We start from the raw sequence: 27,740 nt of genomic DNA, 5'->3' as shown, positions 1-27,740 counted from the left end.
CCTGTAACTGAGGGGGGAGAGGCAAGAGAGGGGGCTGGTGGAAAGGGCAGGAACCTCTTAGGTGAGATTTTCTTGATGGAGAAAGCAAAGGTGAAACTAAACGTCAACAGTTTGAAGCACACAGAAGGCGTTCTTGAGAGCATGTTCCCTTAAAGCTTATGGGGAGAAAGGGTTAAGAGACCAAGATCAAGTTGTGACATTTTTTTCCCTATAGAGTAGCTCCAAAAATTATTAGAACACCTTCAAGCTGTTTTTCCACATTTCAGGTTTCTGACACCACGCTGGCTCTTGCCACACAACTTGTGGTGAAACGTGCTCTGCTTTATGACACCACCAAGACAAGCAGATAAGCTGTAGCTTATCAACTGCAGTCGATGACACTTCAAGAGCTTTCTGAGGGGCTGTGGTTTGGATGTCAGCTTCGTGCAACACGCCCGGTGGTGAATTTTCAGAGCGGCGGTCCCCACTCTGCACTTGCTCAGGATCAGAAATGATACTGATACATCTCCCTGTGAGAGATCATGGAGAGGCAAAGGAGCCAAGTCCTGCTGACACAGCCAAGCCCACCATGAGGATGTCTTTTCATTTCCCGTTACTGTAAGAAGAATTTAATTTTGGAGGCCACGCAGCTCTCCAGCTGAGCTAAGGGCAAGAAATCCTGTCTTTGGCATGTAGTTTCAGCTCTCCTGCCACAAGAATTCCCATTCCGAAACAATCATTTCTAGTTTGTTATTAAAACTGTATTTGTTGCAGGAGAAGGTGACATATCCCACCTTCCACCTGCAGCAGCTGTTTCCCGACTGGAACCGACACACCTGTGTGCATGGCCCCCACGGGAATGCTCCACATTAGAAAAAAAAAAATATCAGGTTTTTTAATCCATTTTCAGTTCAGGCCTTCAGAATGGCACTGACACAACTGAAGGTAGAGGATATTTTATTTATTTTTTTTTAAAATCAGCATTGCCACCGGAGAAAAATTAAGCTACCAGCCTTTTGCTAAGAGTGGTCACTGATTAGGTCTGAATACAGGAAAGGGAAGTCCCCTGCACCCCGAAGACATTCAAACACTGGTGCGAATGCACAAATGCATCATTTTAAAGACCAATTCATACTGTCATAAACTGACAACCAAGAGGAACATTCTTGCTTGACACTTCACAAGAGAATACAAATTCTAGTTTACTGAGCTCAGTTTACAGATACTTTTGCAAGCATAGGATGTGCTGCCAGTAACGGATGCTGTGACTGAAATCTTTAACTTGCATTTATTATCAAAGTCATACTGTTTACATCTGTAATGTCAACAAGATGCCACAACTACAAAAAAAGATTGTGCACATTGCAGTTTCAATGCAAAAAACAGTAAAATGGAAATCCATTTGTTAAAAAAGTAATTAAAATTACTCCAGAAGCAACTGAATTGTTTTAACACCTTTACATCCAGTCAAATTAAAATGGTTAACAAGAAAAAATACAAATTCAAAAATCTGGTATCAGTGTTAAAAAGGCAACTACTTAAGCATTTCTATCAATTCGCACGTCAATCTCCCTCCCACGGAGCTGTATCCCATTCATCATACGGCAGGCCCGCTCAGCTACTTCTGGGGACTCAAATCTAACCACACCACATCCTTTAGACTTCCCATTCTCCATCTTGATATCAGCATACAGCACATGACCTTAAAAAGAAAAGAAAGGGTCTTGTTTAACCCAGCAGGTACCACGTAACCGTCTGGCAAACCGCAGTTCTCCACCTCAAGCCACAGAAAGCACACTTTAGATGCTGCCATTCCTTTGAAACTTAAAAGCTGCCGGACAACTTTACCAAGTCACTGTTTCAAAGAAGTGTTCTCAGTTTAAGAGATTAATTAATTCAAACGGGTTCTCTCAATTCCCACTCGAGCAGCAGCATCAGAAGTAGATGAACAGAACAAAGCACACGCTAACAAGCCCTGTCCAACTCGTCAACGCCCACTTCACATCATAACTGATGAGGCTGGGACTTGGTTTTGCCATCAGACAAGCAGCACAAAATACTGGGGAGCAAGGTCTGGGCACAGCAACTGCTGCCACAAAAAAACCTCCCCGAAGCTGAACAGCACACCTCAACAGTCAGTAGCTGCATTCAGAAGTTTTTCTTTTCTTTTCTTTTTTTTTTTTTAAGGACAGTTTTCCCAGACGACTATGTTCATTTAGATATAAAGAATGCTTTTCAGCAGCTCTCAGGACTTCCATATCTCTATTTCTATCTCTTTCTGCAACTGCAAAGAGGTTATTGACCTCAGCCCCTGAGAGAGAGAAGGCAGCAAAGGCTTAGAAAAACATGAGTTAACTGGGTTATCAACTAGCCACGCATTTATTTCTTTTTCACTCCACAGAATTCTTGCTGGTATAGCTGGGATAGTAAACATCCTCACAACACTTGTCAATGTTAAGATCTGGCATTTCAGTAAGCCTGAGTGATATTTTAAACACCAGTTTCAGGGACATATAGAGCTAGGCTTTACTGTTTAATTCATATTCAATTCTCAGAGTAATTACCAGTAACTTACCACATTCATTAAATTTATCTTTCAGCATTTTCCATGTAAAATCAAAAGGCAGCTGTGAAAAAGAGAAGAGCAGACCGTTACTGAGGATCTGTTGAACAACTTGCAAGCACTGCCAACTCTTCAAAACATGTTTTCCATCCTGGGACAGCCATTGTTCAGCATCTTCACTTACAGATGCAGAAAGCTCTTCTCCTGCTAAGGAAATGGCTTCAACTCACAAAAGCCTACCTAACTCCACCTTTGGCAGCATCCAGTATTAGATACTCTGACTGAAGTCAACCGAGCGCAGATGAGATCAACATGTCAGTACCAATTGATTTCAGGAGGAAGGAGAGGTAGGAAGAAGGCTACTCACATTTCTCACAAATATCTGACAGGCTTTTCTGGCCACCCCAGCTGCAGGTCCTCCAGTTCCTCCAAGGGAGCCTGCAAAATTGCCTGCAAAGTTTCCACGTTCCATGTCCATTGTTCTTTCAAAATTGCTTCCCATTGCAAGTCCCATTCGATCTATGCCTGCTCCCATGCCCTGCCCCATAGCAGGACCCATTCTTTCCATATTAGTGGCTCCAATGCGCTCCAAGCCCATTCTCTCCATGCTAGCAGCACCCATACGATCTATTCCTATTCTCTCCATGGGAGTGGCACCTATGCGATCCAAACCAGCCGGCATTCTCTCGATCACCTGCCCCATTCCAGTTCCCATTCCGGCAGGGACCATACGCTCCATGCCTATGCCCATTCTATCCATGCCAGAACCCATACGTTCTACGCCTGATCCCATCCTGTCCATCGTGGTGCCAACGCGGTCAATGGCAGCACCCATCCTCTCGATACCAAAGCCTATTCCAGAGCCCATTCTTTCTATGCCAGAACCCATCCTCTCAATAGCTGGGCCCATCCTCTCAATGTTAGGAGCAATGTGATCTATGCCCAGAGGGGCCATTCGGTCAATGCCTGAACCCATTCGCTCCACGTTGGAGCTCATGCGATCCAAAACAAGACCCATCCTGTCTATTTCTGACCCTACTCTCTCCATCCCATGCCCCATCCCAGAAGGAATTCTTTCTATTCCTGAGCCCATACGATCAATGCCAGGTGCCATCCTCTCAATCCCAGGAATGCTGGCATTTCCACCACCTGCAACACAACACACAGATTATCAGTAATCACACAGGGACAAAAAACCCTAATGCATGCTTACACTACTGAAATGCTTTAAGCTCTACCATTACTCAGAAAAGTTACTGCAAGCTGTGTGCTCTGTTGCTGCAGAATATGAAGAAAAGTTTTATTTCAGATGGTAAGAAGAGTACTACTGGTGATTACGCAGACCATCCTGACTACAACACGTGACTTAGGGGAGCAGTCATCTCAGACCACACACTACAGTTGGGATGGAGAAAAGTTTATCCCTTCGCTAAGGAGCTTAACTTCTGTATGCACAAAGAAAGCCTTTCAAGAAAAACAAAGGAGAAAATTTTGAAGGCATAGGCAAACCTAGGAGAAAAATCAGGTGGCAAAAGTGATATTTTAAATATAATCTTAGCTGCTGGCTGTCCTGTGCAGTACGCTGGGGATGACACAGCAAGAATAATAATTCAGTAACTGAAATTACAGTTCAAATACAGATTGCTTAGAAGAGGATTGAAATCACATCATCCTTGCGACGCGACTCAAAGATTGCTTCTGCCAAGCCAGGGAGAGATGTCTATGAGAAAAGCTTGCCCAAACCCAAGAGCCTTCTTATCACCAGAACCAAAAAAAAAAGAGAGCAAATTCCACGCAAGAACCACAGCAGAATGACCATTATAAAGTCACAAAGCATGCTTGGCCTTTTAATGTGGAAATATAAAAAGGCTGCCTGTGCCATAAAACATAAGAATAGGGTTTCTATATCTGCTACATAAAATCCCTCGACTGAGTTGTCCTGACTCTGCTACAGAGTCTTCAAGTTCCTGCAGTAAAAGGATCACTCCCCTCCAGCTTAGGCCATTTTTCTGTTGTCCGAAGGATCTTGGCCATCTATCAAACCACGTTTAGCACTGAGCTCTGCAAAACAATCCTAATTCAGTTTGATTCTTATTTAAGGGAGCCTTAAAGAGTGCATGCTTAAATATTTTTATTATTTAATGAAGAGAAACGAGGTATGTAACCCTAAGATGAGCTCAAGAAAACTGAAGCAACCACATTTGTGAACAACACTCATCCTGCTTCAGGATTTTGAGCTTCAGTAGCACCTTAAACAACAGTATGGGTCCAGGTTACATGACATTTATACTTGTGCAAGCAAATTGGCTTTTTTTTTTTTTAAATTAAGAAAAAACAGCAATAAACATTTACTATTTCTTCAGCTGAAAGCTGAAGCATTGTGCTTTTGTTTTCAGTCTCGTAGAAAAGGGCTAATCCTGTACAGGCAGGCAGAGTCAGCTCTCAGTTATGAAATGTTGTGATTCGGTCATTAAGCAAATGAAGTTAATTCTGTAAATTGGGAAGGGGGAGAGGTCTGCCTACTTTGAGATATTTGGGTTCAGCTTTGTTTCAGAAGTTCTGCAGTTTTGAGTACTCCGTTACTGAAATAGTCCGATATTTCCACTTGCTAGGAAGCCAGATGTTATACAGGCAGTGGGAAGGAGCAGGACTTTGTTTTCACTGAAGAAAATTTAGTATCTTACCAGTAGCATTTCAAAAATGGACAACAGCCAAAGCTGACAGTCTAAAAATGTTTTTTTTTTCCTAGTCTTCCTGTAACCTTTTTTCAGAAGTGTTTTAATGAATAACATTGCTTATCTATTTAAATATTATCTCCCTCAAAACTTTTTATTGCATTATGAGAGATATATATAAAAAAGCCCAAAAACCATTGAGTTACCATAACTGAATTGCTGCTTTAAGTGCTTTGAGGTTTTTTTGAAGGCTGTATTTGCTTTGCAACCTTAATTTTAAGATAAGAATATTTGTCTTTTTTTAATGACTTATACAAAGATCACCCTTCTTTGCATACAAGATCCATTTTTATAGTCATCTGAGTTGTACCAGCAGCACCACACTACATTTCACTTTCTTTAAAAATTAATTGAAGTTATATCAAGTTAGCAGAGCACAGCAATAACAGAGCAATCTCAGCAATGGGCTGAATCAAGCTGTACTCGCACAGAACAGATGCTCACAGAAGACATTAAAAATGTTCAAGTTCTGAATCTTTCCATTAATACCTTTTGTCACCTCGAAGCTGCTACAGACAGAACAGCCCTGCACTATCCTTGCTCAGTTCAAGTAATATTTTACACCAAGTTATCTGCTATATTGATAGTCTTCCTTTTCCCCCTGGGGTTCAAAAGGAAAGACCAAGAGAACACCCCTAATTTGAGCGCTGCACAAGTTGCTCAGCAAGGCCTTCTCTTCAACCATCCGATGTGTGAGTCTATACCAGATTCCTAAAATGTCTGGGAGGAATGGAAGGAAATTAAGGTTTTACCATATTTCTCCTCCCCTCTGCCGAGGCTGCAGACTACGTTTTAGTGACAGGACTGGGTTATGGATCACTCAGAACCTTCCTCTTTGCCACACACATATATGTGAAGCATGAAGTTTCAAGGCACAAGGCACGTGCAAGTACATGAAAACTGTGAGGTTTCCTGTTGCATCTGAAATTCCATTACACAGCCCCACAGATCACTGCTACCGTATCCATCTGCCTTCTGTACAGCTCTTAGGAGTTTGATCAAAACCAAACTATTACAGCAAATATATATAAAATACAGCCTGGTTTGTTACAACAAAACACACACGATTTTTACACACAGTTCAGGTATGAAAAGCAGGTAGAAGTACCACCTAGCTTAATGTACTTACCTATTCCTCTCTCCAAGGTCTCTCCAAAACTACGAGACATTCCCATTTCATTTCTTCCAAATTCTCTTTCAAATCCTCCACCCATGGCACGATCCATCTCTGAAAAGATTAAGTCACACATATTTTTCAGGGTGTCAGAATGACTCCTGAGAGAACATTTTAATACAGGCATAATTTTTAAAGATTAACAGCAAGGTAAGTTTTTCATTAAGTTCTCCTGATCATTTTATCATGCCTTCTTGAGACCAAAAAAACCAACAAAAGCAGGACTCATCTCAGTAAGGACAAACACATTTGAGGCAGCCACTTTGCTCTGGAGAAGTCTCTCTGGTGAATACAGACAGAGCACAGTTCTTCTCTTTCTAAACTAGTCCTTCAACAGAACCTCAACGCATCACTTGTTGTCTACAGCACAGAGGCCATGAGTGATTCATGCACACTGTGTTAGCTCTAAGCTTTAAGTTTTTCCAATAAAAGCCAAGAAGAGGAAAATGACCTGTCCAGAAAGTCTCTCCAGTGTTACGTTTTCAGAGAACACAAGTCAGGAGTTGGAAGCACAAAGAACTAATGCCTACCACTCATTCTGCCCATGTTCATTCCAGCTGGGAAGCGACCAATGTTTTCCATGCCACCAAAAGGACCTTCCATTCCTGAAAGAAAATATTTTTCAGGGATTCTTTAGCAATGCATTTCAACTCAACACTACACTTCACCCACATAAGCTGTTTTCACAGAACATTTTCACAGGCACCAAGACAACTCCGTATCACTGATGCACAAAACAAACTTTGGTCAGAATTCGGTGACGCTATCTCCTAAACCAAGGGCAGTTTTAACAAGTTACGTGACAAAAACATCGGTCATGTTTTATCTGAGGTGTTAACCCTTCCCCATACACCTACAGCAGTTTCATTATTACTCAAAAAGAAACAAGTTATTACTAAATTGGTGACGATTTCAAAGAACACAAATGCCTGCCAGACATATATGGCTACGTTACATGAATTTGAGAGCCCAAGCTATATACATGTCAAGAAAACACAGCTTACCTCCCATTTTATTCATTCCAAAGCCCATGCCTTCCATTCCCATTCCTCAAAATAAAAGAGAAAGCTTTATATAGCAGATGTAATTCTACAAAAGTTCAGCCATTAGACTGGCTGTAGAAACAGAGACCATACAACATGTCCACTGTTTGGACTGAAGAGCTTACATGTGATAACTCCGAGTAGATTGCAACATTCCTTCTCAGAAAATAAAGCAGCAAAGGGGAAAAAACCCATAGGCATTTATAAATTGAAAGCTGAATGTGTGCTACTTTTTAGGTGGCTCTTTAAAACTTGTGCTGTTTAAACATACCCTAAACAAAGATTTGCAAGCCCACTAATAAGTGTTAAAAGTGACAGATGGTTTTAAAAGTTTAATGTATATTTGCAGTGTCTGCTGCTCATGCTCAAGAGTCAGAAAATGAGAGCTGTGCCTTGACCACAGTGAAAAAAAAAATGGAGCAGTCGGTTAAATTCAAGTTTCCATTATCAAGCTCATTACTTAGCTCAACAAAAACTCATTTGGCTTTAACACTCCTAATACACTTCAACTTTTTGTGTAGGCAAAACAAAGCTATCTACCTTCTACACAGCTTAAAGCTCTCATGAAACAAAAGCATAGGAGTAATCTTCTTACCTCCAGGTCCCATGTTGCCCATTCCCATGCCTTTGTTTAAATGATTTGCATCAATAGGTTGACCTCCAGGTCCTAATCCCATGCCAATACCACCAAGACCATCTGAAGAAAATATTCAGATATCAAAAAAGCCTTCTTTCCATAGTTTGACAAAACAGCAAGTTTTATTCTTAAGTAATTGACTTCCATTCTCCAAAAAGCTTGCTGTGTTCCCACTTTGGGGTGTGTACTTAAAGCATGAAAGCGTATAGTAAATCCAGAGTAGATGTGTCTTGAAATATACTAAAAACTATCTCAAATATTTTTTTTTTTCTCATAATCCATTTTCCAGCTTACTACTGAGAAAACTTGCTTGGTTGGTTGGTTTTAAGCTGACTCCTGAAAAATAACTGGCTAGAACACTGCTTATTTTGTGCAACTCCTCAATCTAAGGAGAATCGAGTGGGCAATTTAGTATAAAGATCTTCTAACCTTTGCACAGTATTACCCTTGATTGACAAATGGCTTATTTCCACCTTTGCCAAGGTTCTTCCCTTGTAGGAAAGAATTTCACCACAAAGTTCAACCTATCATTATGATAGCCACCTATAGAATTCAGAGCACACAGCCAGCCTCTTCTCTGAGCAAACAAAGTATATCATCCCCAGGCATAATTTTGAAACTTCCTGTACCCAAACGAATTCAGGATTCCCCAGTCCAAAGAAAGAAGAAAAAGCCCTCATATTTTCCTCATAGTTAATCAGGAAGAAAGCGTTCTCTGCTTGCACTTGCATTAAACAACAGCTTAATGGCATTCTTTGCCTATGAGAAGAGGACTTCCTCATTTACAGCTCAGCATAATAAACACAGGCAGTGTTGAATCTTGTTTTAAAACAACACAAGATACCCCTTCCCCGCCCCAATAAAGGCCAAGAAACAGGCTTCCACTGGTATTTGTTGAATTTTATACAAAGATAATTAAATTGGAACCCAATGACTTTCTCTTGAAAGAGAAGTACACCATTATAGAAAGTCAAGGCAGCAGTAAAACCCATGAATGATACTGCTGCTGAGTAAGGCTTTGACCGATACCAGAAAACTGAACTAATTAAAGGATGGATTGGTTGATGATCACTAACATTGTGCAAGTTAGCAGCACACAACAGGTTTGGTTCCCATGCCTAAGAAAACAGCAACTGGCTGAATTAACAGCATTACGTTAAACAGCCACACTTCGCATTTTTGCTGTATTTAAACAAATTACGCCTGTGTTCTCTCACCTCTAACTCTTCCCTTCCAACCCAGACTCTTCCTGTTCAATACTTTCAGTATCTTATCACAGCATGGTTGAGGTTGGAAGGGACCTCTGGAGATCATCTGCTCCAACCCCGCTGGCTTGAGCAGGGCCACCCAGAGCTGGTTACCCGGGACCGTGTCCACGCAGCTTCTGAGTATCTCCAGGGACGGAGACTCCACAGGCTCTCGGGCAACTTGTTGTTCCAGTACTCAGTCACCCTCACAGTCATGTTTCTTTACATTCAGATGGAGTCTCCTGTGTTTCAGTTTATGCTTAATGCCTCTTGCCCTGTCACTGGGCACCACTGAAAAGAGCCTGGTTCCCTCTTCTTTATATCATCCCTTCAGATATTTATATACATTTTAGACACCTGAAGACCTGGAAGATTCTCAGGTCCTCAGTTCAGCCCTTTCAACTGAAGGAAGAACATTAGATACCCAGAATACCATCACATAAAAGGGGGCATACTTTTCCCTACTGACTGATTAATTACGTTTCCACTAAATCCCACTATTAACAGTAGTTTTATAAGGCATCGGCATCTTCAAATTGCCATGGAGAGATCTGGAAGCCTTGAGAACGTGAATGGGATACTGTTTTAAGACAGGCTTCTAGCTATGATCTGAAAGAGGTATCCAAAAAAAAGACTGAGCCACTGCTCCTTACTATTTCCCCCTTTGATATTATTCAGACCATTTGGATCCCAGTTTTCCAAAGCCTGAACCAGTCTTACTGGGGCTGGGATTGGGCCCCAGTTGCTGAACAGCAAAATAAAAAACAGAACATGTTCAATCATGCAGGAGAGACTTACGAGGAAGTTGCTGGGGTCGCTCTGGAGGAAAGAAGTCTCCTTTGGGAAAGGCTCGTTCATCCTAAACGCAATTCAGTACATTAAAGTTTGCGAGAAAAGAAAGAAATTATTTCTTCCTTTTCTTAAAAAAAAAAAAAATAAAATACAGAAATTTAAAGCTAAAGCCATCTTCACTGTACTGATGACTGTCTTTTAACAAAATAAGCAGAATTAACCTTCCCCAATGGCATGGGTTGACATCACTAGGAATTAGGCAAGTCACACATTCCCCTCCCCACCTGGTATTTCAACCCAACCTTGAAACCACACATCATCCAACATCAAGAGCACAATTTCCAGTTCAAAAAGCAGTAAGAATTTGAACATACTTACCATTTTTACATGCATCGGTCTGTCAAACAGCAGCTGCCCATTAAACATCGCTGTTGTTTCATTAAGGATCATCGTTCAAGTGCTAGAACCACGCAAAGCCCTAAAGCTTTAAGCGTTATCTGATGCAGAGTACAGAACCCCAGTCAGAAAACCACACCTCTCCGGGTTGCTTCTTAAGCTATCGTTCACAGATTATCAAAAATCCTTCTGCCTTCTCCAAAACTAAAAAGCTTTGAAATGCAAATAACTGAACAGTCAAAGAATGGCTGTTAAGATTAAAATACAAGTTAAAAATACTCTTCTGGTTAAGTTTAAGTTCATTAAAAGATCACTCAAAATGTGACTCCAAACCAGTCTAGGTGTCTAAATGTTTCATCAGTAACTTTAGCCACTTAAAACAGGAGAAAACATGCAGAAGTTCTCAACATTTCCAAATCAACAAATAGCCAAATTTTGAAATATGCCACGCTAGTGAATCATGTGAAATTTGTATAAGTCTTGCTCCCACGAGGCTTAATTTTAGGTGCACACGCAGAATGGAATTAACATTGAAATAGAAACTTTGAGAGGGGAAAGAGGGAAATATTTTCCTCCTTTCCATGCCACAGCCACAAGGTGAGAGATCACGCACACAGTAGCATCTGTACTTTGTGGTTGTTCGGTTTGGTTTTGTAGATTGCTACATGACAAACCTTAGCTTGCACTGTGTAAGGATACAAGGAACAGAGGAACACACTAGGTCAAGCCATCTGACATTGCAAATGGGTTTGCTGCATTCCTCCATCACAGGAATTTAACACAAATGTTTTCTCAGAAATTGCATTTTAATACTAGCTACAACCTAGAGTCGTTCGGGCTAGAAACACATATATTCAATGTGGGAAAGAGAATCCACTTTGTTAATGATTCTGAGCAAACAGCAACAATTCTTTCGTGATGGCCTTTCTTATCCTTTTTCAGTTTTCCTTACGTTTTTCATTCACTGCAATGCCTTGACTTTCTCTGACACAGCAATATCCTTACTTGTAATACTACAATTTATATTTTCATCTTGTTTTGTTTACTAAGTTGCTTGCCTACTATTTACCATCGTTACTCTTCAAGGATACATATAGCCTGAACAGCCTCTATAGCTTGCTCAAAAGTGACAGTGCCGATCCCACGACTTTTGCCATCTTTATCTTCTAGTATGTCTGCCCGAACCACAACACCGGCCATGCTGAACACTTCTTTCAGTTTCTTCCAACCAACCTTGTAATCCAACTGAAAGACAAGTGATATTGGAAGTATGAAAAAAGATTTCCACCAAAAAACAGCTTTACTGTTTGTACATTTTGTTTCCCAATGTGAGCAATCTTAACAAACAGTCTTCACAGAGATAGGATCAAATTTAAATAGTGTAAAGAATGCTACAGAGTTTAATGCAACGTTCTTGGCTTTGTTCAAAAATACAAATTAACAGACACCGTAACACATAGGATACATCCTAGTTTACAACTTAACTAGCACAGATAATCAACAAGACTAGCCACAGAGTAAGTTACTACTCAGTTTTACTGGACCAGAGCTGGAAGTCTAAGGCTTTTCTTCTAATTCACCAGACTTAACTCCGTTAAGACCCAGATATTCTGTTCATGAATTACACAGCACTTACATTTGCAACAAAGACAGTGCTTCCCAGTCGCCCTGCCTGTAGGGCATGAATGATCTCATTGGGTATGTTGGGATTGTTGAGTATACTGGGCGGGATATTGATCATGCCGGGGCCGCCCGGGCCTGGACCAATACCCATTCCACCAGCTGCTGCCATGACCTTCTGCATCGCTCTCCTGGCGTGCTCACCATCAGGATCCTGCAAAAACAGAAACAACAGACTCGGTTCCCTCCGTACTCTACTAAATGCGTGGGGGTTTAGTGGCATGACTAAAACAGTCAAAAGAAGGGCTTTCCCTTCATACAGGGCTATCTGCTCCCTATAGCTCTCCAGCCAACTACTTCACATATCATTGCCGTCCACTAATTTATTTCCTTTTAACCAATATGCCAGCACTCTTCAAGTTAGCAAGTTATTCCTAGTCATGCATTTCCACCGATTCTGACAGTGGTTACCTCTTACTCAATACCAACAATAAACCTCAGTTACGTCTGTTCCAAAGACTGATAAACCCAGAACAGCATTGGAGAGGTTTTGGAAGACAAATGCCAACTGACTCTTGGCATCTTCAAAACAATTCAACAATTCATTTACCTTGCATTTGGACTTCTTTACAAGACAAGACACAGCGTGTACAATTTCAAGAAGGTTGGTTTGGGCAACATTTTCTTCCCCCCCCCCGCCCCCGCCCCGCATTGGCTTTCTAAGCCAAAACACCCCACCTTCTAATGTATCCCCCTATCACTACATAATCTCACAATTTTAGGACATGCTAGAGAACATGAAGCATAGGATGAAGAATTCAAGGAAGGAATTAAGATTAATTATTGTCACTTCACTTTATACTGAAAGTGAAGGTAAGTACCTTCACAATACAAGGCAAACTTATGTTACTTAAGTTGCAAATGTCACACTGTATTCAGTGAGCAAAATGCACCAGCACTGCAAGACTGCTGAAGGAAGTGAAATGTCAAATATAATTGATTAGTCAGAAATACAGGTGCTTTAAAAATAAAAGCTATTCAAGTTAATTTTAATCTTGATCCGAATTTTAAGACTAAACAATAGCACATTTTGAAAACTAGAGAAAGGATAGCTTTCACATGATTGTTTCAGCTACAGAAAATCATAGTAGTCTGAGGTGGAGAACACATTAAAGTGAATACAAGTCACTTCTCAATTTAATTTTCCTATTTCACTGTTAAAATAGGGTATTGCTTAAAACCAGATTAGCTCCAATAGAAAGTCAAGGAGCGGTTGTCATACAAACCAAAGCCTTCTGATCAGGCACAGAGCTTTATCTATTCTGCCACATAATAATTTTTATCATCATGTCACTTGAATGCCTTCATGCTCCTCAGCAGTGAGACAGCCAACACGGAGAGGTATGAACCAGACAGCTGGCAAAACTGATGCTAATGGTCATCCACAATAATCCACAAATTCATTCCACACAGTCAGACTGGGGCACTTTGGGGGGGATAAGCATTGCTAAAGTCCCTAATACTGACAAAATGCTTCTTCACTGATTTCAACTATCATTTCTGTTCTGTGTCATACAGGCAGAAATATTCAAGTATGCCAACAGTTTCATGAAGAGCTAGGCAAATTACAAGTACCTCTTCAAGAACTGAACCAAAGGGCAACCTGACTTCCAGTACTAACGGTATATCATTAACAGGAAAATTGACCCAGATGTGGCTCACTCTCAATAGCTTTTTCTTCCAAGGGCCCCTTAGGAAAGTCAGTGCCTGACAACTTCCAGGTACAACTATGTTTTTCTAACCTTCCATTTCACCTCTTCTTTCCTTTAAGAGGTAGTGAGAAGTCAACAGTGCCAGAAGACAGCTTGTACCCAGAAGCAGGCTGCTGCCCCCAGAATTCATTACTCTACTTACAAAATCTGCCAGATCTGAGAAGTGCTGCCATTTGCTGTCCTCATCCTTCTTCCCGAGTGCTCCTCAGACTACAGCAAGAAGCAGGTTACCAAGGGCAAACCTTCTACACACATTCTCTTTCTTACACTCATGCAGACATCTTCCACCCCTCACCATTATGTGGGCAGGGCACAACAGCACGTGAAGCCTGCTTAGCCAAGAACACAGCTCACATACCCTAAGGCCAAGAGTCAATGCTAACACTGAAGTAAGTCCCTTTTTATTTTTGTTCAACTGAACCTTCAATGCAGCTACAGGTCCCAAATTGCTGGAATAAAATTTTAAATTTGTCAGCGGTTAAGAATTAACTCATGGTAGAGTTGAGCGTGTCATACTGGTTGACAATAGCAAAGCCATTAAAATGGAAATAGATTTTTGAAGATTTTCAGAAAGCAGCTTATTCTACAGAATTGTTTGTAGAATACATTTATTATGATGCAGAATTAAAAGGGAAGGCAGTCAAGACCAAACAATACTTATGCAGGTTTCTTCTTCAAATAACTGAACAAGAAAGTATACCTGCAGTTAAAGCCAAACTCTTGCTTTGTCCGAGTTCTGCATTGCTACCATCAGCACCTATTCTTTAAATCAAGTTTAGTCTTGATAATCACGTTCAAACTCAAATTCAGCAGTACATGCTGATGGTAAAAAAAGGGTGGACTGTCTTTTTTTAATCCTATTTGATGAGTCCTGCCTTTTGTCAATTATTCTTATCTGCAAATGAGTCCGCCATAAATCTTGACTAAGAACTACCCCTTCACCTTCAAATTCAACATACTGAAAGAACAGATGCACGTCTTACTTCTTTCACTTTCAATGGTCTTCCACCAAGACTATGCTTGTTCAAAACCTCTGCAGCCTTTTTCATGCTTTCTTCCATCTTGAATTCAACAACACTGTGGGGATACAAGACATCTAAGAACATTGCTTATTTTTTAAGAGTTTCCTCATTTCTTGCTATAAATTCATAAGTGAACTTACGCGCATCCCTGATGAGATGATTTCACAGGCGAGTTACAGGGAGGAGAGGAGGGAAGAAAGAAGAAATAAAGTAAGTAAAAGCACAACACACACAAAAAAACCTTTTTTTTTTTTTCTTTAAAGTCAAATCACATTAGTTAGCCCTAATAGTGAAAATAAACATAATCTTACCCAATAAAGCCTTCAATACTTGAATTCCATAAGATATAATTTCTTATGCGTTAACAGGATTAAACTGTAGTTTCTGAAGTTGTAACAAACAGAACTAAGTCCCGATTCTCCAAGAAAAATACCACACGCTTCATGTGACCTGTTCTTCCCTGTCATACAGCAAAACCCTTGCCATATTCTCTCACCCTAAATCCATATCCTTCAGGAAAGCGTGCTCCTACTATTTTTCTCCCTGTAAGATACTGTCACTGGACTAAAGGACTTAAGTACCTATGATGGCAATATACATTTACGTTTAGGAATTGACTTCTCTTTACTGGCACAGGAAGTGTAGTTTACAGAACCTGCTTTTGCACACTGGCCTTACAAATTCAGCAAACCACTACAGTGACGTTTTCCAAAACACAAGTATTACGTTAATATTCCGTACCACTATACATACTGCTAGGGTCCGTGGGTCATTCAAACAGCCAACGCCAACTGAACACAGTGGAAGACCACCCTAACACTGTTTACAAGGCCCCATCCCACCTCCTCCCCACCCCAAAAGAAGCTTTAAGCAATCCTGTTATAGCCACTAAGCATACACACTCTCTACCTTCCTGACTGCGTTTCGTTCCACGCCACCATACAGTTACATTTGTCATGTAGAAAATCCACAGAAGAAATCTCTCAAACACTTACCCTTGACTTTCCTTCAGCGTCCATTAAGAGCTCCACGTATGTTACCTCACCAACTACAAATCAGATTCCAGACGACACATATACCAAGGGAGAAAAGCCAAGAAAACAATGGGAATTTAGAACAATCAACAACCGTGTATGGAGCCTCTGCCTTATAAGAAAGCCCAGAAACACTCCATGTTCTCTAGACCACAAAACTGGACAATTACAGGTATGCAGTAAAGTCTTAAAACAGTTAAAGATGTTCTTGATTTTCCTCCACTTCAAAAGCCAGCTATTTCCACAATATCAGTTTCCTTGATCTTTAGCACCCACTCATTACTTGAGGCAATCCAAATCCATGGGAAAGTCTGCAAGAACAAGTTTCCTTCACCTTACATAGTATGCAATCTTGTCTCTGTTGTCCAGAACTTCAACAGTTACTTGCCTCTCTCTGGATTTAAAGACAAACTTCCAAAAAGGGAGTCAGACTGTTCCGAGACACCGAGAGATCACTGACTGCCTACTATTTATTTCAGCAGGTTTTCAGCCTTTTGTTAAGCCCCAATAAAGTCCATTTCTTAGCTTCAATAAGTAGTGTTAAACAGTCCGACATTTGCTCTCAAGACAAAACCGTCTACAGCAAAGGGCAAAACACACTGGAAAACTACTTCTGCACCTTTCCTCACAAGATTAGGATTGCCTTTTTATAACCACGTAACCATATCATGTACCTCCAGAATACAACTACCGAAATGGCTGCTGCCTTTGAAGTGACTGGCATCCAGAAGAATCATCGAAAAAAACGCTTTTGACCTTCTTTCTGGTTTTAGAATTCCTAGTTTTTAAGTTTAAGACAGGAGGACTCCAAGTTGCATTATCTGAAAGGCAGAAAGCAGTCTTTGTGGGAAACCACGACCCAGTCTGAAGGTTGATAACATACTTTGAGCAAGGAACTGGAGTCTCACACTCAAGCAAGGGACAGATAGGAAGAGGTGTTCAGCCTGATCTCCCACAGGACCAGTCATTTACAGGACACTTAGTGTCATTATGCAAAACGAACATCCTGAAAGGTCCCTCTTGCTGAAAGAAAAGGAATGCTTAATGAAATCACTACTTTTTTTTCATTTCCATTTCTTATTTAAACAAATGATTTAGCAATATCAGCATTCCAGCCAAAGAACAGTTAGCTAGACAGAATAAACAAACTCTGATCCGTTTGTTTTTATGAGGATAGTGTTTGAGACTGGTAGAGACTACCAAGCAAGTCCCTTTGAAAGGGACGGGGCAGATCAGTGGTCGATCACTGTCCATAGCTTCACAATCTGAACAATACTTCTTGAAATACAGCCTAAGGAAATTAATTCCATCCTCTAATCTGAACAATAGGAGATCACACAGCATACATGGAATTGTTTCCGCAGTCTGTGTAGCGAAAGGGACTGTGCTGTAAACAGCCCTCCTGGACTAGTCCTTGGTGGCACATGGTGGCCATGCACCGAGTCCAAATACTCAGCATTAGCAAGTCATTCTGAAGCCATCCATCTCAACAGCAGCAGCCAGAGTCCAACCAAACTTTGATCAAGAATGCAAATGTGATTCAACAATTTATGTAGGAAGACAACAAATTCCCAGATTACCTACAATACAAAACCACGCCATTTCACAGAGGCCAGAAGTCACAGGTTGGAAGTCTGTGACTTTGCTCCTAATAACACTCCTGAGCCCCTGGATTGAGGGCTCTCCTCTCCCAACCACTAATCAAATTCAGCTACAATTCTTCCTTCAGATCCACACAAACACTTCCAAAGAAGTTTGCCAAGCTTGAACGTAACAGATTAAACATGATTTAACATTTACTCTTTTAACAAATCTGAGCTCTGAACCACAGATTTCCAGGAGTCTATCACAGCAGCAATTGTTTGTCACACTTGGAAGAATCTACTATGTGCCAATTTTGCTCAGTGCTTCACATTTGAGCCTTATAGACACGTACATTAGAAACTAAATATACATCTTGAAGTAGCTGTTTTCCTTCAAAGGACATCTGAACTTCCTGAATAGCCAAATTTAAAAAAAAAAAAAAAAAAAAAAGCAGGGGGAGGGGAACGTCACAAATAGTGTAATAGCTCAGTAGCCAAGACACCAAGTCCAGAGTACAAAACAACTGCAATAAAATGTACTTTTTCACCTAAAAAACATGTAAAATGATTCAACATGACACTTCTTGCAAGAGACACTGTTTGAGGCTGGCAAAGGAAATTTTTTTTTTTAAGAACATACACTGGGTCACATTTTATTTGGCTTTTTTCTAGATCCCAAACCACAGCGTATCAGAACATCAGGCACTGGGGATAAAGCAGCAGTAGCAGACAAGGGTAACCTATGATAGTGCACAGGCAATTAAGCCGTGGAAAAGTACCAACAGCAAATATCCACGTACTAAACCTGCTTCAGAGAGCAGAAGAAATGCACAGTGATCCAGGCAGATTTTCTTTCTGCTAGAGAACAGTTGGTTTATATCAGGAAAGATATCCCATATCCGTAAGTGAAGAAATGTCATTCAAGCACAAGAGACTTACTTAAAAAACTCAAGTTTATTATTGGACCAGCCTCCAAAGGGAGATAAAACTTGCAGAAAATACTAGCTCTAAGTCAATGCAAGTATAATTAAGGAACATGTTCCCCATGGTGTCTTTAAGACTTATTTTAGAGCAGACCGATTTATTTCTTTAAACCTCACACGTGAGAAAGTTCAGAAACTCAGCGTTTCCTAAAACAAGAGACTGGAGCAGAAATCACTGCAATAACTAGAAATACAAACCACAGGGATCTCCACTGTTACTTATCATTACAGTCATATTTTCACTCCCCCTCAAACTTTATATCCACTTCCCAAAGTTCATCTGCACAGAAAATTAAGGTGTTCAAGCCAGGCTGGTCTGTCAGAATTCAGATATTCTCCAGCGACTGTTCAGGAAGTTCAGATAGGTATGTCCAGATGGTGACCTGAGGCATGGCTGAGCTGGGTTCGCTAACCCTAAGGACATACTTGGGAAGTAACGAGGATAACCAGCTCAGATGTAGATGTCAACTTTGAAGACTCTAAAGTTGGGCAGTATGATTTTAACAGTTAGCGACAAACCAAGAAGCTCTGAAAGGCATGAAAAGTGCAGAGAGGCAAGTCTCAACAAGAGGAGAAACACAGAAACTGAAAAAGGAGTAAATGCTTTATATCACGGTAATTTCTTTGGCCTAGAGGGTCAAAAGTAAATACTAGAGAAGGAAGACTCTCAAGACATTACCAAAACTATACGAATGTCCCATCATCTTCTGAAGTAAAGAACTACAAGCAATGTGACTGATTCAAGAGGACGCTGCCATCGAGAGCCTCATACTTTCAACGTGAGGCAATTCAGAATTGGCCACAGCTCCTCCTTCATTTACAGTGTTTAAAGCTCATGACAGACAACCTCTAAAAAGTTACGTGGGGGACTTGGGCTGGGGAGAGAGAAGAGAAACACACTTTATACATGTACAAAGCTTTAGTTAAAAGGAGAAAAGATAAACGTTCTCCCCAAAGTAGAGCGAGAGAAGAGTTCGCAAGCTTTCCTACACAGTAGGGGAAGGGAAATCTCACTTTTGCATGAGAGAACCCAGAGAAAAATATGGGAAATTTTGGCTCTTTAAGAGCCCAGGGAGGAAAGAGGGAGAGAACAAGCTCATTGCAGCCACTGATGAAGGACAGTGCCTCCTTGAAAAGACAGTTGAGGCCAGGGAAAAATAGAGCAACTCATTAGCGCATCTACTGAAAGTAAGGGGGAAACGAGGCAGATGTGGAACAGCATTTCCACATGGCTCATCCATCCTTTTCTCTTTGCCCACCTAAAACTTCAGTCTGCAAGCACGCTGCGACAGAATCTTGGGCACCGAAACCCAGGGGACTCTCCAGTAACAGCTGTCTTCAGGTACTGGAGTAGCAGCTATTAGTACCGAAGTAACAAAAGTGCTCACCAGTACTTAACCTCTGGGATGGAGTACAATAGCAAGAGGGTGTGAGTTACACCTTTAGGAGGCCACAAAAGGTTCCAAAAATTTCTGGAGATGGAGCAAGAAAGAAGGCAGCACATGAAGTTTAGCAGCTGCTCTTCTTCACAGAAAGTTTTAAGCTGGGAAAGCTTTGTTGGTTCTTTTCCTCACATCTGTTGACACACCCAGGCTTTGACACGAAGAGGTAAGCGTGCCTGCTCCATACTACAGCTCTGCCTTGCGTAAAGGTGGGTACAACCACGCTAATACAAACAGTCTCCGGGGTGTCCTGGAATCTTTGAAGGCGACATGAGCGTGGCCTTGCCTGCAGCTGCCCCCAGCTTTGCAACAGAGCAGAACATAAATATTGCCTCATTTTACAGCTAATCTTTCTCCTTGTATTGTATGCCATCCTGCTACTCCGGTCAGGAAAAAGGTTTAAAACACAGAAGTCTGTATTTCCTAAAGGAATTGATGAATATCTCCAATTCAAATACAAGTTCTTTTTTATCATATGGTACCACCTCACTTACGCCAGCTGCCATGAAGCATTACCATTTTACTCCCTAAGACAGAGCCGTTGTTGGGGACAGATTAAGACAGCTATTTAGCATTCAATCGTGTTTACGTTTAGACTCCACTTACATGCTGAAGAACTGCTGCCTCATTCTTCTCCTGAAGCCATTCACCAATTGCCAGTTATCAATGCTGATTACGTCAGTTTAGTAGAACCTTGTGTTTGTCAGCCAATACAAGGGAGTGTCAAACAAGAACATTTTTTAATTTCATTAGCAAGTATGTCATACTGCATACCTGTAATTGAGTTTCACCAACAAATACACTGAAATGACTGAACCAAGGCATTACTCTTGAGAGAGATGTCACCTTTAGAAGACTGTACGCATCTGAAAAAACCAGGTTGCAGAAATATGAGCAGACCTCAAAGCTCATGTCTCCTAAACCATACTTACTGACGCAAACCAGCCGATGGAGGTGAACTCCTCCTACGTTCAGCAACCTGCTATGCCATTGCTGCTAACAGCTTAAGTCTTCACAACTGCCAAGCGATGGAGCAGTCATGAAATGCCTATGTTTACCCTTTGGGTACAGATCTCTTTCACGTGCTCCCAAAACCTTGAACGTTTGGCCTGTAATTCTTACACTTACAAACCAAGAATTCTAACATTTAGATTTTTCCAGGGTCACATTCCTGGTTCTTGGAACTACTATGCCTTGTATCAAGAAGTACCGATTGAGCAAGTTCAAGCACAGCACGAGAGCACCAATTTGGTAGAAGTCAGTGACTAATTATAGTGAATCGCAACTACACAGCAAATCTAGACTGTTGTATTTTAACAAGCAGTCCCAAAAACCAAGAACAATGCTTCTCAATGTTTAGCGTAACAAGCCCTGCAGACAGAATGGAGAGGTTTCAATGTTCCCCTAGGAGTATCTGCTGGAATGAGCAGCTGAACAGCAAGGCAGGAAACAATCTCACACCGGACTTTTCCATCCACGTGAACTGGAGAGAAACCACAAGACACTTGGAACGGAATTCAACATAGTACTTAAAATTAGACATCTACACATACAGATACTCCTATTAACCAATGTATCTTGTGTAGCAAAGTGAAAGCACAGTTTAAGGCAAGGGACCATTCATAATTAGGGCCTGTTAAAGCAATCTTTCAGACTGTAATTCTTCGTGTTACAGAAAACCATTGCTGAATCTCAAGCATCAACACTTCACAGCCTCTAATTATGGAAGTTTCCCAGGGCTTATACTCCTGAAGTTCATTACACAGACTCAGTTCCATTTTGCCTCCAAAGACAAACATTTTAAAACCCTCTGGAAATTTGTTCTCCCATTCGTTAGGCCACACCTTGTGAACACATTAACTATCATTCCTTACCCAATTCAAACACAAGTGAACACTGATCACTATTTTGCAAGACATTTATGACTGATGCTATGTATTTTAGAAGTGACCCACAAGAGGAATGGCTGTATTAGTTACTCTTAGCTTGTTCTGAGACATTTTAACGATGGAGAAGCCAAGTATTTTCTTGCCACTCCGCTGCATTTCCAAGGTGACTTGAAAACTAGTAAGTTGGGCATCAGCTTAAAGAAATAACACTACATTTAGACTCGTCACCACCTGAGAGTAGTCAGCTCAATTTCTTCATCTTCTTCAAGAGATGAAGATGCTAAGGTCAACAAACTAAGGCGGCTCCCATTCACATGGGACAGTTAAATAGAAGTGGGGAAAGGGGAAACACCATGAACATGATATCCAAAGCCCTAACTGTGCTGCAGCACATGCCAAAGTACAAACCTGATTTTTCTTTTTTGCAGGTCACCCTTAAATACATTTTACTGCTATCAAACGGCAGCATGGATCTTTATCGAAGCACAAATCGCTACAAAGTTTGGGGACACAGCTATATATACACGCACCAGATCAGCAGTAAATATCTACCTTTATTACCCAAAAGACATTGAAATGCTTCAGAAAGTTTTGTTGCATGTCAAGGCTAAAACCTGATGAAAGCCTCTTTTTTCCCCCCTAAGAAAAATACTCTTTAAAACTCCGATGAAGCACTATTAGCTCTATGCCAACATGCCTATAAAGGAACTATCCATCTGGAAGGCTGCCAGGGAGCAGATGTTGTGCAACACCCAAAAAGGCTTCAAGACCTTTTACAAAACTCATGTCACTAAGTCCACCCAGAACTTCAACTCTTAAGTTTACAAACAAAGTCAGCCACAAGTAAGATGACAGACATCACTTGGCCACCTGAGTTGTACATTACCTTTCTCTTTGACCAGGTCTTTCAGAGACTGCCACTTCACATCAAATGGAATATTTGTAATAAAAGCTCGGTATCTTTTAGCAGGATTAGCATATGGCTCAAAGCGATTTCCTCCTCTTTTGACACTTTTCTCTTTTCTTTTTTCATTTTGGCTTGGTCGTTCACCTTCACTGCAAGCAAAGAAAGATAATCACACACATTAACTACTCTGGCATTGCATCAATGTCATACCACCTCTTGGAACATAACTTGTTACATTCTTAAAACTAAACCAGAACTGGCAAAGTTTCATCCATTTTCGTTTGCAAAATTGTACACCTTTCAACCAAAGCTGGAACGCTCCAGTGCTACATAGTGTATTGTAACAAAGATTTCCTAACAGCAGACAACTTACGTCATGAAGACCCACTATTTTCTCCCACATTTATCCAATGTAACCAAAGATTTCTATTTCTTAAGCTGAATCTCTTTAAAGCCGACCAAGCCTCACTCCTCCTCATAACGCTCCAGACCAGACATCCACCCTATTTATTTTCTCCACAGCACACTATACTACTTAAATACCTTTAAGTCAAATAATACGTTGACTCACCATATTTTTAGTCTTACACTAGAAGAATTTTAACAAAATAATCCTCTATCTAACTACGCACTCAGGTCAATGACTCTTACCTAACACTTTCTTTCTCCTCCAACACATACAGGTTTTGGATGACACAAATTCAAAGCCTCTGTGCATTCCAACAAACGTATTGAGTAGTTCTTTTAACTATTTCAGAATACCAGCTCTAACATATCAAAAAATTTAAAAATTAGAAATGAAGACTATTTCTCAACCAACCTAGAGGACTATCAAGTGTTAATAGGACACAAATGCCCCTGAATAACAGTATTAAAAAAAAAAACCAGGAGAATTAAATACTTCAGCCTCAGCCTGACATGATTTCCTTAACTAATCCAATTAATCTCATTGTTCACTTTGTGCTGGTTGAGAATATGCAGAAATACATCTTTAGAAAGAATTTATGAGAACACGTTAGTCAAAAAAGCTGGAAAAGTTTCCAAAACTCATCTGTACACACACTGAGCTTTTGCTCAACTTAAAACCTATGTAGCCCTGCAAAGTCCAAGCCACACCAGAAAGTCTGGCTCTGATGTGAACACAATTCTGCAACAACACTGTCCGTTGCTTTAGGACCATTTCAATCACCGAACAGATACAAGAGCCTGCAGGGGAAAAAAACAAACAAACAAACAAACAAAAAAAAATCCAACACCAACGAAACAAGTATATTTGAGTGGGTTCCTCATTTTTGTTACATAGCAGCCTACACTTTTTCAGCCACAAGAATATGTTACAAGCAAACACACAAAAATACTGTACTTTATGGATACAGCCACAACCACAAACAGAATTTGGCTCTAAGTATAGCCATCATCTATCACTACATGCCAAGAGACACAGGTTCTGCATGTAAGTAATATGCTGAAAAATTATTAAAATTAAAAATTTAAATTAAAATATTTTTTAAAGTATTCTTTAGTTATGTACAGTATTTATTTTACCAAAAAGGGAAATTTTTAGACTTTCCTCCACTGAACTTTAAAGTTTCTTGAGTAATGAAGTAATTAAAAACCCCAAAATAGACTCAAAATAGGACAATCTTTCTAACACTTTAACTTCTGTTTGCCTGAAGAAATAACACAAATTTAGTGCTTGTGTTAAAAGCTACACCCAGTTTTTTATGGCTGTTCCTCAAACTGGAACTATTTACATTCCCCCTGGGTTGAACTGCTGTATAACACGCTTCGAAGTAACGCGGTATGATGCAGACATTTTTTGCAAACCCGCATTTGAGGCTCTCAAGTCAGCTTAAAAACACCTCAAACTTTAATATACCTGTAAAGAATTCCGACAAGCCACAGTACTTGCTGTTAAATACAAGCATTAGCCTAGAACATATTCCTTATCATATTCAGTGTAACAAAATCCAGCCAGGTCAAAAGAAGCATCAAGGAAAGTACTTCAGAGGTTTGTTCTTTTTCTTTTGCGGGATTTCAGACACCACCACCATGGGTTTCACACACAAAAAAGACAAGAACAGGCAGGCACAGGTCCACAGACATGGTTTAAAAGATGTGGTTACCAAGTATGAAAACAACTGAATGTCTAGGGCATCTTTCAAGGGAGTTCTAGTTCTAGACAGCAGAAAGGAATGAGCTCCACATCACCTCCAAAACATACCATGCCCGTGAGTATCCCTAAGTTTGAAGGGCAAGTGAGATGAAATGCCCACAGCAGCTTCCCCGTCCCAATAAGGAACCACTCTGAGTAACTGTGATCCATTTACACCAAGGCTAATGTAAGATCTACAGAAAATAATGCATTTAAGTAGTTCTTTTCAGAAGATATTTTATCCACTCCGATTTTTTTTTCCCTTGGGTTACAGAACTGAAATGCTTCATCAAGACTAAATGAAAATTCTCCCGTTTGTGATACGTGTAGAAGGAGAAACTGAAAGGGAAGCTCTTGCTTCCTCCAAAGAAACAGACTATTAGGCACATTCCTCTGCAAGATTTCTTAAAACATGCCACCTAGACCCAGTAAGTGTACCAGAAATCACTAAATACAGCAAGAATCAAAATCCAGTATAGGCAGATCCCGCTCTCCTCCCCCCAAGGACATCGAAAATACACTCACGTGAGCGCTGGCATTATCACTGTAGATGCGTTAGCTTTGCTACATGGAGCTTGATACTAGATAAAAAGATAAGCTGTCTGGAGAAACTCCAAATATAAAGGGGGCCGGGGAAAAAAAAAAAAAAAATCAGAACAAAGTAGACATCTCTACTTATGCTTCCAGGAATAAATCATCTCCTCATATAAAGCAAACTATGGATTATGTGTTACCTAGACCTGCAGGCTCTGCTACAGTTGCCAAGAGTGAGCTTTTTGAGACATAAACAGAATCCAAGACATGAATGTCCTCCAAGCTACCCAGAGGAGAAGGAGAGAAGATGAGAAGATCCTTCCCTAGCCCAGGCTAACATACGACATGTCACCGCATCATGTGCCACGGTGACACTGGGATCCCCACCCTGCGGGATCAGGACTGCCTCCGCTCCTGAACGGACCTGCCTGTCTCTGCCTGGCAGGAAGAAGGCAGAAAGAGCTGCGTGAGTGTTTTTTCAGTTGCCATACGCACAGCTGAACTATTTTGTGCTGGAAAAAAACCAGATACAGACGTTTTGCCCAAAAAGTGACACTTGGAAAGCCAACTACCTTCCTGGTCATGTGAAACACATTGCACAAACCCAGGCAGCAGAGGCAGATGAGAGTGGTTTTTCAAACTGAGACACACCGTCATCTCCCCACCATACCCGTATTATCTCAAATTAACTACAGACCATCGACCTGGCCTCTGTCATTCAGCTCTGGGTCACACTACAGATATGCAACATGCCTGGGCATAACAGCCTGCAGCAACCAGCAGCCTGACTGACACACAGCTATGTAACACACCCCAGGAACAGCAGATAAAGAAATCTGACCTCAAGTCTGAAACATTACTCACAGAACCATCAGGTTCAAAATCAACTCTTATCTCCACAGCATGCAAGGCCTGAGGCCAAAAATTACCTGAAGAAAATGCGTTCTTTATTCCACACATTTTGTATTAAAAAAAAAGGCTTTGCTAACCATGAAGTTTTCCAAAATAATGTTAGCATTAACATAGTAAAGTGACAAGCAATTCAAGCTTTTTCTGCTCATCATCCCCACATTTACAGACCTCGAACTGTAACCTGCACTTTTTTAAAAAATCTCTGTAACATTCTAATGACATCAGAAACACAACCCTTACTTAGTGCCTGGCATCACCTTCAAGCTCTCACTCTTGAGGGTTTGAGGTCTCTCGTGTTCCTAACCCACTCCACAGGTAAATCATCAACCACAAAACAGAGCACACTTTGCTCCAAATGTTGCAGCTGTTTGACAGATGACTGTCCGAGAGGAGCTTCGCTACTACAACCTGCCATTGATAGAACAAAAAATCAAAACCATCTCGTTGGCACAGCCTATACGTCATGGAGAGGCTTTAAATTGTCCACTAAGGCCCAGGGAAAGCACTTCCTAAGCGGGATACGCAAAGATATGCAGGATCTCCCTGGCCGCCGTACCCCGGGGCCTGCGCAGTGCACACAGCGCCAGGACGAGCGACCGTGGCTCCTTCCCCGCTCCGACCTCAGGCCGCGGGAGCCCCCGGACGCGCCTTCCCGGGGCGGCTCCACGCCCGCCAGTCTCGGCGCCGCAGCGGGTAGGCCCCACCCGGGCTCCCGGGGCGCGCCCGGAGGCGAACAACGGTCCTAGCCCCAGAAGCGGCCCTGGCCTCAGTGTCGGCCCCGCCGACAGCCGCCCCCCCCCCAACCCCGGCTCCGGCCCTGGCCCCTCCCCTTCCCAACCCGGCTCAGGCCAGGCCCGCGGCGCGGGGAGGCCGCATGCGCCGCGGCAGGCCCAGGCGGTAGCGCGGCCCCACAGCGGCCACCCTACCTCTTGGGGGGCGCATCCCCGGCACTGCTCGCCCCGTTAGGTGGTGGCGGAGCCGCCGCCGTCGCCGCGGCCGCTGCCGGTTCCTCCATTTTACCGCCGGCGCTGTCCGTGGCCGCCGCTACCGCCGCCGTCGCCGCCATTTTCCCAGCGCTGCGCCTTTGTGTGAGGAGAGCCCGCCCCGCCGGCTGCGCGCGAGGCACGCCGGGACGGGGGCCGGGCGGCAACGGCGCTGCGCATGCGCACTGCCGCGCCGCGCTTCCCGCGCATGCGCACTGCCGCGCCGCGCTTCTCGCGCAGGGCGGGCGGCGCCCGAGAGCCGCGGCCTGGGGGGACGCCGGGAGCCGCGTCTGCCCTGTCCCCGCCGGCGAGGTAGGGCCGCCCCTATTATCGGGATT

The 27,740-nt window shown here is 41.8% G+C and overlaps 1 protein-coding gene across 8 annotated transcripts; it reads right to left on the bottom strand.

Moving 5' to 3' along the window:
- Nucleotides 1-1,248: 1,248 nt before the first annotated feature.
- HNRNPM (heterogeneous nuclear ribonucleoprotein M) lies at nucleotides 1,249-27,533 on the bottom strand. 8 transcript variants are annotated; one of them, XM_074808935.1, is made up of 14 exons: nucleotides 27,346-27,533; nucleotides 14,918-15,035; nucleotides 12,203-12,400; nucleotides 11,658-11,811; nucleotides 10,549-10,598; nucleotides 10,177-10,237; nucleotides 8,090-8,191; nucleotides 7,456-7,500; nucleotides 6,982-7,056; nucleotides 6,407-6,505; nucleotides 3,638-3,691; nucleotides 2,910-2,992; nucleotides 2,555-2,606; nucleotides 1,249-1,681 (listed from the first exon to the last, which is right to left on the bottom strand). In XM_074808935.1, the coding sequence occupies exons 1-14, from the start codon at nucleotides 27,483-27,485 to the stop codon at nucleotides 1,518-1,520; spliced, it is 1,395 nt and encodes a 464-aa protein (XP_074665036.1). In that variant the 5' UTR covers nucleotides 27,486-27,533; the 3' UTR covers nucleotides 1,249-1,517. The 8 variants fall into 8 exon arrangements, with proteins under 8 accessions (XP_074665036.1, XP_074665029.1, XP_074665030.1 ...); XM_074808928.1 differs by having other exon boundaries at nucleotides 2,910-3,691; nucleotides 27,346-27,530; XM_074808929.1 differs by having other exon boundaries at nucleotides 2,910-3,691; nucleotides 14,942-15,035; nucleotides 27,346-27,529.
- Nucleotides 27,534-27,740: the final 207 nt, after the last annotated feature.

This window comes from Strix aluco, chromosome 29, assembly GCF_031877795.1.
Source record: "Strix aluco isolate bStrAlu1 chromosome 29, bStrAlu1.hap1, whole genome shotgun sequence".
NCBI classification, from domain to species: domain Eukaryota; kingdom Metazoa; phylum Chordata; class Aves; order Strigiformes; family Strigidae; genus Strix; species Strix aluco.
The sequence above is the reverse complement of the archived record's forward strand: the minus strand, read 5'-3'. Positions and strand labels throughout refer to the sequence as shown.

Excerpts from the sequence above, each read along its gene's own strand:
- HNRNPM (XM_074808928.1), bottom strand. The coding sequence starts at position 27,485 with ATGGCGGCGACGGCGGCGGTAGCGGCGGCCACGGACAGCGCCGGCGGT. Across the intron at positions 8,192-10,176 it reads GCGACCCCAGCAACTTCCTC|ATGGTCTTGGTGGTATTGGC; the intron begins GTAAGTCTCTCC and ends TATTTTCTTCAG. Across the intron at positions 3,692-6,406 it reads GACCTTGGAGAGAGGAATAG|GTGGTGGAAATGCCAGCATT; the intron begins GTAAGTACATTA and ends GTTGTGTTGCAG.